Below are 14,107 nucleotides of genomic sequence, written 5' to 3' on the forward strand. Positions count from 1 at the left end.
ATGCAAATGAATCGAATTGTAGATTGAATGTGGGCACATCATCACATTGATAATTAAATCATTTTAACTTTGTTTGATATCAGACAGAATTAATTTAGTTATGATTTGCACTAGTTTTAAATGTTATCACTTTGACATTGTCATCAAGTTGTAATATAACAATTTGACACTTTTGGTAGTTATTAAATTTTAATTTACTTTAACGTATTTAAGTGCTTTTTTTAAATTTAACTTATCTAAAAATGTATTAATACGTCCATTTTTTAGTCTCAAAATCTCATAAAAGAAAACAACACAATCAAACAAGTTTTTAGTTTTCAAAATGATTTTACCAAACAAGTTTTATGTTTTCTCATTTCAAAAACATTTTTTAAAACTTGAATTATCAAACAGGTTTTTTCTCTAATCTCTCCCCAAAAACAGTTTCTGAAAATTGATTCATAAAATAGTTTTCAGAACAGTTTTTGGAAACTACAATCAAACAGACCCTTTGGTTGCAGTTTTTGTTTTCAATTTTTAAAAGAATTTTCAAAAAGAATTTTTAAAAACAGTTTTCAAAATAAGAAAACAAGTTGAATGACATGTTTTTCCACAATTAGAAAACTGATATCTGAAAACTGAAAACTGAAATTGAAAACATCTTTTAGCTGTTTTGGTTTTTTAGTTTTTTTAAACTGAAAATGAAAACAGTTTTTGAAAACAGGTCATACCAAACGGGTTTTCAGTCTTTACTGTTTTGAAAACAGGAAACAAATATGCCATAAATGTAAGTTTTTTTTTTCAAACTCATGAGCTTCTACGACCTTTTTACATAAAAAGAATATGCTTTTTAATTTATTTTGTCTTGAAAATTGAAAAAAAGAGTGTGCCTATGTGTATTCAAACACGTCCATAGCCATCAAACTTTGAAGTGATGTGTTCTTCAACACACTTCTCTACTTTGCCTACAAAAATGACTAATTTGGTGCACCTGAGGGCTATTTATGATCTTTATTGGTAAATACAACGTCCCACCACAAATACTACTACACGTCTACACTACAGTAGAATGAATGAATGCATCCTAGAGAACTCCAAATGTCACCTCGTTTGCCTGAACAATGAAGAAGTGGAAGCAGTGGCGGATCCAGGACCCTAGGTCAGGGGTTCAAATTTTTAAATGAGCAAATCGATAAAAATATAATTAAAAAAAGACTACATGCACATTTTTTCAGAGCAGTGCGGATTTTTTGTGTTTCTATTTCTTCTTCCTTTGAGGTTGCTCCTTTCCTTTGAGAGCAAAAGTTTTTCCTTTTTCCTGTTTCTTGATCTTTCTTATTCAGCTCCATTTCATGCAACTTTAGAGATCTAAGGAGCTCATAAAGTTTCAAGATAGTAAGGCTCTTAGTTTCCTGGATAGTTGTGACAATTGTTGGTCTCTAAATGTTTGGGAAAAAAAACTCTTCATTGGTTGCTTCAATCAACAACGCCTCTTTATCTCAGCTACAACTCCTTCTTCTTCTAAATGACTGTTCAGATCTTCATAATGGCGTAGGCAATGCAGAACTTCTTCAGCAGATTCTTCTAATCATAGAAAGCTTGGATCCTATTGGAACAAGCCTACTTCCAAAAGTGCTCTTATTAGATATTCTTATCATTATAAGCAAGTTTCTCTGATTCATGTGCGTTCCGAACTTAAGGATATAACAATGTGATTGAAATTTCTGGTTGGGGGATTTTGTTCAACAGCTTCTTAAGCTTGGTACAGACGATTAGCTGAACTTAGGCTTCAAAGCATTCTTGAGAATTGGATCTTCCATTTGAATCTTTTCTCTAAAACTCTTCAATGAGTTGCTTACCACTTACCAGTTACCAGCATGATCTTTGTTGATTTCCTCTAGCAAGGCATAAAGATTAGCATCTCTCTCCAGTCTTCCGATGATGTCTTTTGATGATGATATTCTTATGGGTGCCAATAGAATACAAACAACCAACCCAATAAAACAATTAAAACCCAGAAACAATAGCCAGCGTCCAATACAGCCCAAAACCCCTTGAAAACCAGTAGCACAATACAACATAACCAGAAAAAGAGAAGCTAGGCCCTCAATGTAATAAACATCAGCAAACCAGTACCAAGAGAAAGTGCTGACAGCGAGACCTTGAGACATCCTTCTACCATCACTCTAGGCACAGCAAAGAAGAAAACTCTACCCCATTTCAAAGTGCTAGGGACACACATAAACAATTCTTTATTTTCCTAGCTGCACTATAACATGAGTTAACAAGCACATGGTATAAGGACCATTTTGCAAGCCTTAGGAGTACCATAATTCTACCAATAGAGACTCATAGCCATGGGAGGTGCTGACAGCAAAATCCACAGCTCTGGTTTGAGTTTTCCCCCATTCTTGAAAATATTTCTGGTTTGAGTTTTTCCCCAATCAATCAATAGACACCTTACCCAAAAATTAAATTATCAATCAATCATATTCATGGTTGCCTGGAAAAATCAAGCTTGAGAAAGGAAATCAATTTAGGGAAATGTCAAATCAACCATACCTAGGGTTAGAGCCGCAGAGGGGCGGCTAGACTGGTGGACGGTGGTGGCGTGGCGTGGTGGTGGCCGGTGGTGGTGCGCGCGTGTGTGCTTGAATCTTGATGACCTAGTGAGAGGGTGAGGGTGAGGGCGTGGTGAGATCGTGAGAGCAGAATCGTGAGAGCGTGAGTCTGTGAGTGTGTGAGAGAGAGAGAGAGTGGGGTCTGGGTGCAAATTAAACTTCTCAGGGGGTTCCAAAAAAAAACATTACAAGGGGGTAAGTATAATTTTTTCTTTTTTCAGGGGGTTCAACTTGGCTGTGGGTCCGCCCCTGAGTGGAAGGAAGCGATTGCGTTTCTTTGGGGTGGAATAGAACTTGGTTCTCATTCTTATATATATTCTTGTTAATGTTCATTCCTTTCATCTATCATCCATTGTTTTCATTCTTCACCTCTAGACATTGCTGGCATAACTGTTAATCAGTAATCACTGGCAAATGGGACTGCTTTCCAATAGGATTGATCGGAGACAGTTGAATCCTGGCGATCACATTTACTCTTGGAGGCAGGCTTACCTCTATGCACATCATGGTCATCTTCTCTCTTCTATTAGTCTATATAGATATAGTATTAAAAGAATTACTACTACTGTATATCTTTTTGCTTATCAAAAAAAATCTATATCTTTGTATCATATTCTTGTTCTTATTTTCATTCTAATTTCTAGAATTTGAGACTTAATTTTCACATTTGCAACTTTGTGGATGGCTTATGTATTATATCACAAAGTCTTAAATACACTTTTTTTTTCAGAATAAGATAGATATCATTGAGAATCAGACCAATTGTATAATAGAAAAACATTTTGTCCATATCATTAATGCATAGTAAGAATCAGTATGTTCTGTTCAAAAAAAAAAAGAATCAGTGTGTTTTTTTCAGACTTCAATTTTGGGTTGGACTGAGAACTTATGTTTTCAGTCTATGTATGGATGATGCTAAAAATTCTGCCAACCATGTTCATGTTATATGCCAGGAATATATGTTGGTGAGGGAAAGGTGATCCACTTCACCCAGAGAGCAGACCCAGAGAACGGAAAGGGAAGCTGTCTCATCATAAGTTCATTGCTCTCTCCAACTGAGATTCCATGCCCAACATGTGGTGAACAAACAAGGACTGATGGTGTCATCTCTTCATGCATGGACTGTTTTCTTAATGGTGGTGATCTTTATCGCTTTGAGTATGGTGTCTCAGGTATGTTTTTTCTAGCCAAAGTTAGAGGGGGTACATGCACCCTTGCCTCTTCTGACCCACCTGAAGAAGTCCTCCACCGCGCCCAGTTTCTTCTTGAGAATGGATTCGGTGGCTACGATGTCTTCAAGAAGAACTGTGAAGACTTTGCAATTTACTGTAAGACAGGCCTTCTTGTTTGGGGCCAGAGCGGGCAAGTAGCGTCTTACTATGCTGCTGCTAATGCTATAGCATGGTCACCAATTCGATTGATGACCACCAGTTTAGGCTTTCTTGGTGGTATTGGTGGTCTGTCATTGGTTGGCTGTGGCTCCTACTGTGCTAGCCGGTTGAGTTATGATATTGGAGTACGCAAGGATAAAATTAAAATTCCAGTGGAGAAGATAGCCGAGATGGCTAGGGAAGGCTAGATGGGTTGCACTAAACTCTATTTCTGTTTTCATATGTTATTATGTGTAAGATGTTCTTGACAAACAATTTGGCAATTTAATCTCATGCTTTTGATCTCTGCTTTGTTCAATGTTGCTTGTGCAAAACATTTGGTTGTTTGCATTTTAATGTGTTCTCTATGGAAACATTTGCTTTCAATACAATAATGTTCATTAAGGCAAAACTTAGACTTAACAGGCGTACACATCCGCAGGAACACCACCACTGAGAAAGGATAGAGAAATTAATACTACTGAGGAAAGCAAGTTGCTGTTAAAATAAAAATTAAAAAGTATCAGTACCTTTAAGCAACCAATAATTGTTGCTTCATTAACTATTGATACACAAACAAATGTCAATGAAAGTGGCTTCATCAAAGAATGCATATTGATGTGTATCTACTTTGCTTCACCTTTTCAGCTAAAAAAATTCTTTTGCTTCATCTATTAAACAACCAATAACTGTTGATTCATTAACTGATACACAAACAAATGTCAATGAAAGTGGCTTCATCAAAGAATGCTAAAAATTGATGTGTATAGACTTTGCTTCACCAGTTCAGTTTAATTTTTTTTTTGCTTCATCTTTTAACTAGTGACTGCTAATTTTGCTTTAAATTTCACCCCCTAACACATGCTTTCTGTTTCCGTCCCTAGTCATCAGAATCTTATAACACAAATATACCATAAGGTTATGGAATTTAGTAAACCCTAAACCACATCTGAGATTTGAGTGCAGATAGCCGTACCAACACTTCTATCTCTATTCTCTAAGCTAGGGGAAATTACACATCTAAGGAGACAAAAGCCCCATCAAGATGAAATAGAGACAGCAAGAGGAAAAAACAAACTGCTGTAAACCTTTTTGCTTTATTTTGTTATACAACTAAGTGGAATGTGATACTTTCACATGTTTCGCCTACTAGTTACATAAAGATACAACTACAAAAGGAAATCTTCCAAAGCATCACAGGTCGGGCAAAGAAGGCCAACCTGAACAAGTATCCATCCTTCTAAAAAGGCCAAAATTCTGGTCCACCAGGCTTCTTTACAAACATTTGATTGTACTCAGGCCTTGATGTCTGCAATTGATGCAATCAATTATTAGATCAAGTTAATTTAGATGGAGAACATGTTCATCGTTGCCAATCATTTTTCAAGTTTACAAGATCAACTATGAATTGAAAAATGAGACGCTTGTAAGCCAACATAATACAAGGGCATTTTGCAGTTTGAAATTTCATGCTGACACTAGTTTACACCCCATGTAAAACCACTTCAACAGTTCAACTTATGTTAAGCACTCCAAACAAAAGAGATATTCTTAATATAAGATACAAATTATAAGATACATGGGGCTGAGAGTTGAGGAATGAGGCGACCGAGTTTATTTAGATGAAGAACATATCATGTTCATTGTTGCCAAGCATTTCAAATTATCAAGATCAACTATGAATTGATTGAAACCTGAGATGCTGTAAGCCAGCATAATACAAGGGCATTTTGAAATTTCATGCTGACACTAGTTTACGCAACTTATGTTAAGCACTCCAAACAAAAGAGATATTCTTAATAAACCAGGAGGTAGTATCCCTTGCATTAATCTGATGAAAAATAAATGCTACGACCTTGCAACTCATGAGCTTCTACGACCTTTATACATAAAAAGAATATGCTTTTTAATTTATTTTATCTTGAAAATTGAAAAAACGAGTGTGCCTCCATAGCCATCAAACTTTGAAGTGATATGTAATATGTTCTTCAACACACCTCTATAGTATACTTTGCCAGTTTGCCTAAAATAATGACTAATTTGGTGCACCTTAATTAGCATTGCCACTGAGCTATTTATGATCTTTATTGGAAAATACAACGTCCCATCAAATACTGCTACACTAGAATGAATGAATGCATCCTATAGAGAACTCCAAATGTCACCTCGTTTGCCTGAACAATGAAGAAGTGGAAGGAAGCGATTGCGTTTCTCTGGGGTGGAATTTAAGAACTTGTTCTCGTTCTTATATATCCATGTTAATGTTCATTCCTTTTTTCTATCATCCATTTTCCATTCTTCACCTCTACCCATTGCTGGCATAACACACAAATGGGACTGCTTTCCAATAAGATTGATCGTACACAGTTGAATCCTGGCGATCACATTTTCTCCTGGAGGCAGACTTACCTCTATCCACATCATGGTCTTCTTCTCTCTTTTATTACTCTTATATTTGCTCTATCGTTACCCATTTTTGGGATTTTTCTATATATATATATTCATTTACATATAGGAAAAATTATTCGTCTACAGGTTTTTATCATAGTCTTATTCTCATCCTAATGTGAACTTGAGACATAATTTTCACATTTGCAACTTTGTGAATGACTTGTGTATTATATCACAAACCTTAAGTCTTAACTACACTTTTTGTTCAGAACAAGATAGATATCATTCAGAACAGTTCTAGAATAGAAAAACATTTTTTCCATAATCCATATTATGCATAGTAAGAATGAGTATGTGTTTTTCAAACTTTAATTTTGAGTTGGGCTGAGAACCTATGTTTTCAGTCAATTTTTGAGTTGGAATGAGAACTCTTGATTATTCATTCAATGTCACACTTGTATAGTTGAACTCCAACCGTTCATGTCATATACCAGGAATATATGTTGGTGAGGGAAAGGTGATCCACTTCACCAAGGGAGCAGGCCAACAGACCGGAACAGGAACTGTCTTGGACCGTCTCATTGGAAGTTTACTTCGCTCTTGTCCTACAGAGATTCCATGCCCAACATGTGGTGCTGACCCAACAAGAACTGATGGTGTAATCGCTTCATGCTTGGAGTGTTTTCTTTCTGGGGGTGCTCTTTATCGCTTTGAGTATGGTGATTCATGTCCGTTTTTTCTAGCCAAAGTTAAAGGGGGTACCCGCACCCTTGCTGACCCAGCTGAAAAAGTCCTCAACCGTGCGCGGTTTCTTCTTAAGAACGGATTTGACGCGTACCATGTCTTCAAGAATAACTGTATACACTTTGCAATTTACTGCAAGACAGGGCTTCTTGTGGGCAAAACATCAGTGTAAGCGGGGGCGGGAAAGCAGCATCTTGCGTTGCTGGTGCTGTAGCATCTTTACCACTTCAGTTGAATTGGGTTGGTTGAGCTTCCTACTGTACTAGCTGGTTGCTTTCTGATATTGGACTACGCTGGGACAGAACTAAAGTTCCAGTGGAGAAGATAGCGTAGATGGTTAAACTCTATTCAGCTTTCATAATTCATATGTTAATTTCTATTATATCTAAGATGTTTCCTGAATATGTTTTAAGACATCTGCTTTTGATCTCTTATTTGTTCAACGTTGCTTGTGCAAAATATATGCTTGTTTGCATTTCAATGTCTTCTCTATGGAAAACGACAATGCTACTTGTAATACTATAATGTTCATTAAGGTAAAACTTGGACTTGCCATCCTTCCACAGTCGAAGGAACACTACTGAGAAATTAATACTGTGGAAGGCAGGTTGCTGGTAAAATAAAAAGCATAAGAATCTTCAAGCAATCAATAACTGTCTAATAAATGAATCGACAAACAAAAGTCAATCAAAGTGGCTTGCATCAAAGAATGCTTTTGATTCATCAATCAAGTCTGATTAAGGTCATCAGCAGGGGCGGACCTAAGATGTTGTGGTAGCCCCCAGGAGAAAAAAAGTTTATAAAAGTGTTTTATTTTCGCCGTCAGAAACTTTTATACTGCATATTTCAATTAGTGACTGTTAATTTTGCATAATACTATGTTAAAATTTCACCCCCTTACATATTTTCTCTGGTTCTGTCCCTAATCAACAGAATCTTATAACACAAAAATATCATAGGGTTATGGAGTTTAGTAACCACATCTGAGATTTGAGTGCAGATATCCGTACCAACACTTCTATCTTTAGGCTAGGGGAAAACACACATCTAAGAATAAAGATGAAATAGAGACAGCAAGAGGAAAAAACAAATTGCTGTAAACCTTTTTGGTTGAATTTGATATACAACTAAGTGGAATGTGATACTTTCAAATTTGTGATACTTTCACATGTTTCGCCTACAAGTTACATACATAAAGATACAACTACAAAAGGAAATCTTCCAAACATCACAGGTCGGGCATAGAAGGCCAACCTGAACAAGTATCCATCCTTCTAAAAAGGCCAAAATTCTGGTCCACCAGGCTTCTTTACAAACATTTGATTGTACTCAGGCCTTGAGGTCTGCAATTGATGCAAACAATTATTAGAACACACACTGCTAAAAGCACAATTCATAAGATACATGGGGCTGAAAGTTGAGGAATGAGGCGGCTGAGTTTAATGGAGAACATAACATGTTCGACTATGTTTGGAATTCAGTTCATATGCTTCTAACCAACTTTGCACACATTCCAAGACACCAAAAGTAGAAGTAACAATTTCGTGTTGAAAGTAACTCAAATACAAACACACACGAATTCAATGTTGCCAAGCATTTCAAGTTATCAAGATCAACTATAAATTGATTGAAACATGAGACGCTCGTAAGCCAACATAATACAAGGGCATTTTGCATATTGAAATTTCATGCTAACACTAGTAAAACCACTAAAACTTATGTTAAGCACTCCAAGCAAAAGAGATATTCTAAATAAACCAGGAGGGTATCCCTTATTCCCTTGCATTAATCTGAAGAAAAATAAATGCTTTCATTGTCCAATTATCATGGAGCAAATTAAGATTTGAAACCCTTGTAGTGTTTTGGACCTCTCTTCTCTATGTGTAAATATAATTTGCATCAAGCTATTCATTAATTAATTCAACACATATATGCTACACTGCCAAATACTCAGATGATTCATAAAATTGTCCCATCAATTATATAAATTCCCAATTCCCAATATAATTGAGATCCTAACACATGATGTTAAAATTTCAGCTAAATTATTCTACAATAGCAGGTACCCAGATAGAAAAGAATGAAAATTTGAAGAAAAGGCACAAGAGGGTAAGTGATAATTGATAAATGAAAGGGAGGGAAGAAGGAAGGTTAGAAATGGGAAACTTACGATGTCTTTGAAGAGAAGATAAGCGATGAAGAAGAAAAGGAAGAAGAGGATCTCAAACTCTGCGTGTCTCACAAAGGCGAAGACCGATTCAACCACCCGAGTCAATCCCGATTCATTCCGAGTCTCGACTCGCCTCGCCATCGCTGTTTTCTTCAAATCCAACAATCTTTCTCTCTCCCTGTTAAAGTAACCGTGGAATTGGGCATTGGTCGACCCGACCCGGTCCAATATATAACTCGACCGATTTTCACCGATTCTATACCGGCTCAATGGTTCTTGATCGCTTCTAATCGGTTTTTAAATTTACTTGTTAACCAGACCGGTTCCTAATCTGGATGAGTTCGATCTAGTTTTTAGAACGTCGATACAATTAGAGTGGCATGTTTTTCGTTGCACTTGGAGAATTGAAAAACAAATAAAACAACTACAGTAGAAGGTTAAAACACATATAGAAAATAACAAAGGAAAAAAGAAACTTCCATATAATGGTGTGTTTTACATCCTTGACAATGATACAAGTAATTGACTATAAAATATTAGAAGTAACAAAATTTGAAAAATCAAACTGGAAATTGTACTCTCCGAGTTTGGCAATCTCAAACCTGGCTCGAGCACGAGCCTCATCTCCTCCCTCATAATTAAAGTGCAACCATAATAGTTGCAGTTTCTAGGTCAGATGTAAACTCGCATATGGGTTAATGGCGCCACCCTATTCAATAAGTTACATGAAATTATCAAAAACTCTTAACAACCATAACCATAAGGGAGTGGTGACTCAACTCTTAAAGCATCTTCACTCATTACAAATTATGGATCATAAGACTAAGTACTTCAGTGCTCTCTAGCCTACCTCAAGAATTTGTTGGAAAAAAAACTAATGAATTAATCTTTTACAAAGTGGAGGGAAAAATTATTTTGATACTATTTACTTTGGTTTTGTTCTAAAGAAAATAAGATTAGAAAATCATTTTTTTAAAAACCAATGATGAGATTTGAGGGATATTGTAAGGTGTATCATTTTTAAATTGATCCACCATATAACAATCTTGAAATTTGATTCGTGAAGAAAAATTGTTGTTAAAATAAGTTGTTTTTAATTTATAGACTTAGATTAGATAATGATCTTAATTATTTTCTAAGTGTAAAAAAAAAAAAAAGATAAGATCACTGCCTAATTTATCAGAAATTGTGTAAGAAAAAGAAATAGGAGCATTCGTTCTAAGAGAAAATGTGGACGTTGTAGGGAAATTTGGTGATTTTCGTCCATTCAATTAGGCACTGTCATTGGCGTCATTTATCTGGATAGATAAGGTTCATTGCCTACTTGAACCTTCTTCTGTCTCACTTCCTTTTATTTCCTCCTCTACTGTTCTAGTTTTATGTCTTAGAATTCCAACTTCTCTAACAAAAAGGAACAAAATTTGCATTCAATTTCTTTTGGGTGGATTGAAATTATTTTCTTTATGCAGTGTTGTTAGTTGCCGTGTTATATACTTATATTCATCATCAAGCATCATGTATTCATGTTCAATCATATATAACTGTAATTTTCTTAAAGATATTGTTTTAAACTTTGGAATAACAATTTCTGTGATGTAACTAATGCATTTGATGTTATTGTCTGGGGTGAGTTCACAGAACAATGGTGTTGAGATCATTCATCCTGCAACCCAACTTGACCCACTTGCTTCCAACATGCAAATTCTGTGTCAAACCTTCTTTCCAGCATTCCCAGCAGAAGGAATTTTCACTGAAAATCAGTAGAAGGGTGGGGGTTTTGGCAGCTATGGCTTCCTTGATTTTGGGTGGAGAGGGCATTTTTAGTTCACAGAGTGCATATGCATCTGAATTTGCATTTATGGCCCCTGATCTGACAGTTGAAGAGGCACAGAATGGAGCCAAGGTTCATGCACAAGATTTGTTACAAGTTAGAGAGCTGTTAGGGGCAGAGTCATGGAAAGCAGCACAAAGGGCATTGAGACAAAGTTCTGCACTCCTGAGGAAGGACTTATATGCCATTATCCAAAGCAAGCCTGGAAGTGAGAGGCCCCAACTAAGAAATCTCTTTTCTATTCTCTTCAACAATGTTTCTAGAGTAAGTGCTCTAATAAGTCCATATTCATGCATGTTTTGAACTTCTTCTACTTCATTCTAAAGTCAAAATTAATTATGGGTAGAAGTTTCTTTGAGTAATTTATGAATGTTAGAGTTGATTCTTAGAAAAGAAATCTCTAGTTCCTGTTTATTGTTCCCATCCTGTCTAACCAATCAAATTGTGCTATGTTATTTAAAAACAACTCATGTAACGTTATAGCTGTCATATCCATGTTTTTTTAATTTACATGACACAATTTGATCGGTGAGACGTGAAAGGACACCAAACAGGAGGTGAAGATCCTAATCAGCTAATCATGATCATGAAAGTGGAGGGTGCATGTTCATTTTCATAGTCATTAATGGCTCAGACATGTGATCATTACATAGTCTTTACTTTCTCTAAAATCATAATATTATCCAATTAAAAAGTGGTTCAACCCCATGTATGTTGCTCCATCAATTATTTAATGCAAGGTGGCTTTTTGACAGATCCATCAAAATACGTGAATTTATCATGACACAATAAAGGATAAAGTCAAAGGATATAAAATCATAGGAAAAAGGGGAGATATGGGCCAGGGAGGGATTAGCCAAGTGAAGCTGTTCATTTTGTAAAGTCAAGTTTGATGATTATACTTACTGACAAATGATCTACTATTAATCTGTTCTTGTTGATTGGGAGAGCTGATTTGTGCATGGTTTTTAATTGATTGTACGAATTTTCCAACAGAAGATGCTTACTTGAAATCTACATATTAAACTGAGACTTGATCTTCAAGTTGGATTTCTGGGTTTGCCTCAAATCTTTGACAAACATCATAGTCACTATTGACAATTTGTTCTCCAATGGTGAAAAATAATGCAGCTAGATTATGCAGCAAGGGACAAAGATGTACCGGAAATCTGGCGGCGTTACGAGAACATTGTTGTAGCTGTGAATGACATTTTATCCATACTCTAACACCCTGCCCTATTGATAATGGGAGATCTCAGCAAGTTTCTGTCAACAGCTACCCAAATTTGCTTGGTGCAAGACGTGAAGTAGTCAATGATATAGGTTCAGAAATAGCTGAACTGAAAAATTGTCCTGTTATATACAGATCATGGGTTTGATCTTGGAGAGTTAGGTAAGAATGCTGAAATTGTTCAATTCTATGTGGTCACAGAATTATGTTCAGCCTCACTGTCATCAAGAGCCAGAGATAAATACAGACTATGAGAATAAAATATAGGCTTAAATATGCTTTTGGTCCTTAAAATTGTACTCCCTCCGGTCCTATTTATAAGCAGCAAAAAAAAAATTCACATAATTTAAGAAATGTAGTTAAACTAGATAAAATGCATTAAATTTGTCTTGAATCAAAATAAACTTCCAAAATTACCCTTTGTTATTAGTATTGGAAAGTGGGAAAGAGAGAGAATAATTAATGAGACACATTTTACAAGTTAGAATTAATAAGGGCATCATTGGAAAAAAATAATTAATATAGCTCAAACTTTCATTTGGTTCTTATAAAAAGGACCAAGATTTTTCTTCTTTTTCATGCTTATAAATAGGACCGGAGGGAGTATAAGAGAATCAAACCTAGTCCCTAAAAAATTTTCGAATCAAATTGGGTCCCTAATTTTTTTTTTAATCTAATTAGATCCTGAAGTGTGTTTCAGTCGGATGTGTCATGTTTTTTTTACCCTAATTGGGTCCCTAAATATATCAATTTTCCATTATTAACTTCAATTGGTTTATCTATTCAAAAAAAAAAACTTCAATTGGTTTATGACAACATAATTTTGTTCAAGTATATTATATAGGCTTAAATAAGTTTTTCGTCCCTAACCTTTACCAAATGCTTGACATTGGTCCCTCGCCGGAGTAAAGGTGGGTTTTAGTCCTTAATCTTTGTCAAAAGGTTTGGTTTTGGTCCCTCCGGAGCTCTGGGTCAACGCCGGAGCTCCGGTGGCCCATGTGGCATGGCCACATCAGTTAAATGAGGCCAGGTGGATTTTTTTTCATTTAAAATATTAAAAAAAAATCACATAATCAAAACCCATAATTAAAACTCTTCATCCTAATCAATATTTCTTCTTCATCTTATCATCAGAACCAGATATGTATCTGTTGCACGCCCCTTCCCATTCCACACAGAAAACACGCATCAAGCCACTCCTCCTCCCCACCACATCAACACCCAAAGGAAAAAAGGGGAACCATTCAAGAGAGAAGAAGATCCGAATTTGCAACCTAGAATGGCACCACGGATCTGAGCATCGAGTGAGAGAGAGAGAGAGACGCGAGCAGAGGGAGATGGCTACTTTTTGTTCGTTTACTTATTCTTTGGGGGGCGTGGTTGAGTGCAAGCGGGATTAGCACAGGAGATTTTGGCACCTTTTTGTCTTGCTGTGATGTTTTGGAACAAAGGAAGGATGAATTCCACTGCCTCGCTCGCTCACGCTTTTGTTTATTGTTTTTCTACCTCTGATTTCTTATGCCTCTGTCATGTAATCTCCTTCTATTCTCCATGTTTTTGGTCTTGTTACTAAGGGAGGCACCCCTTAATTCAATTATTGGCTTAACTTAGTATTTTGCACAATCTTTAATCCTGGTGAATCCTGTGAATCCTTCCTTCCAATGTGAATCCTTTCATTTTCATTTTTCTGGGTTTAAATGAAAGCTTTGTGCTAAATGCGTATACTGTTAAGAAATGGTTAAGAAGATGATGGATTTAATTATGGTGTTA

General features: G+C 36.0%; 3 protein-coding genes, 1 long non-coding RNA gene and 1 pseudogene across 7 annotated transcripts; 3 read left to right on the forward strand and 2 right to left on the reverse strand.

Annotated features, from left to right (window-relative positions):
* Positions 1–823: 823 nt before the first annotated feature.
* On the reverse strand, positions 824–2,706 carry LOC130722263 (uncharacterized). Its single transcript, XR_009013849.1, has 2 exons — positions 2,542–2,706; positions 824–2,438 (listed from the first exon to the last, which is right to left on the reverse strand). It is a non-coding gene; the product is annotated as an uncharacterized LOC130722263 (long non-coding RNA).
* Positions 2,693–4,275, forward strand: LOC130722260 (protein LEAD-SENSITIVE 1-like). The gene is made up of 2 exons (XM_057572943.1): positions 2,693–3,108; positions 3,554–4,275. Exons 1-2 carry the CDS (start codon positions 3,015–3,017, stop codon positions 4,177–4,179), a joined length of 720 nt encoding a protein of 239 aa, XP_057428926.1. The 5' UTR covers positions 2,693–3,014; the 3' UTR covers positions 4,180–4,275.
* Positions 4,276–5,023: 748 nt separating this feature from the next.
* LOC130722262 (uncharacterized) lies at positions 5,024–9,474 on the reverse strand. Of its 2 annotated transcripts, XM_057572948.1 has the most exons (3): positions 9,276–9,474; positions 8,360–8,448; positions 5,024–5,279 (listed from the first exon to the last, which is right to left on the reverse strand). In XM_057572948.1, the coding sequence occupies exons 1-2, from the start codon at positions 9,414–9,416 to the stop codon at positions 8,380–8,382; spliced, it is 210 nt and encodes a 69-aa protein (XP_057428931.1). In that variant the 5' UTR covers positions 9,417–9,474; the 3' UTR covers positions 5,024–5,279; positions 8,360–8,379. The 2 variants fall into 2 exon arrangements, with proteins under 2 accessions (XP_057428931.1, XP_057428930.1); XM_057572947.1 differs by lacking the exon at positions 5,024–5,279 and having other exon boundaries at positions 8,154–8,448; positions 9,276–9,467.
* On the forward strand, positions 6,708–7,580 carry LOC130724842 (protein LEAD-SENSITIVE 1-like; annotated as a pseudogene).
* A 994-nt stretch (positions 9,475–10,468) lies between the features above and the next one.
* On the forward strand, positions 10,469–13,931 carry LOC130722261 (psbQ-like protein 3, chloroplastic). 3 transcript variants are annotated; one of them, XM_057572945.1, is made up of 3 exons: positions 10,469–10,586; positions 10,914–11,370; positions 12,238–13,398. In XM_057572945.1, the coding sequence occupies exons 2-3, from the start codon at positions 10,918–10,920 to the stop codon at positions 12,331–12,333; spliced, it is 549 nt and encodes a 182-aa protein (XP_057428928.1). In that variant the 5' UTR covers positions 10,469–10,586; positions 10,914–10,917; the 3' UTR covers positions 12,334–13,398. The 3 variants fall into 3 exon arrangements, 2 of the variants coding, with proteins under 2 accessions (XP_057428928.1, XP_057428929.1); XM_057572946.1 differs by lacking the exon at positions 10,469–10,586 and adding an exon at positions 10,601–10,818; XR_009013848.1 differs by lacking the exon at positions 10,469–10,586 and adding an exon at positions 13,472–13,931 and having other exon boundaries at positions 10,602–11,370; positions 12,238–12,499.
* The last annotated feature ends 176 nt before the right edge of the window (positions 13,932–14,107 follow it).

This window comes from Lotus japonicus, chromosome 6, assembly GCF_012489685.1.
Source record: "Lotus japonicus ecotype B-129 chromosome 6, LjGifu_v1.2".
Lineage (NCBI taxonomy): Eukaryota > Viridiplantae > Streptophyta > Magnoliopsida > Fabales > Fabaceae > Lotus > Lotus japonicus.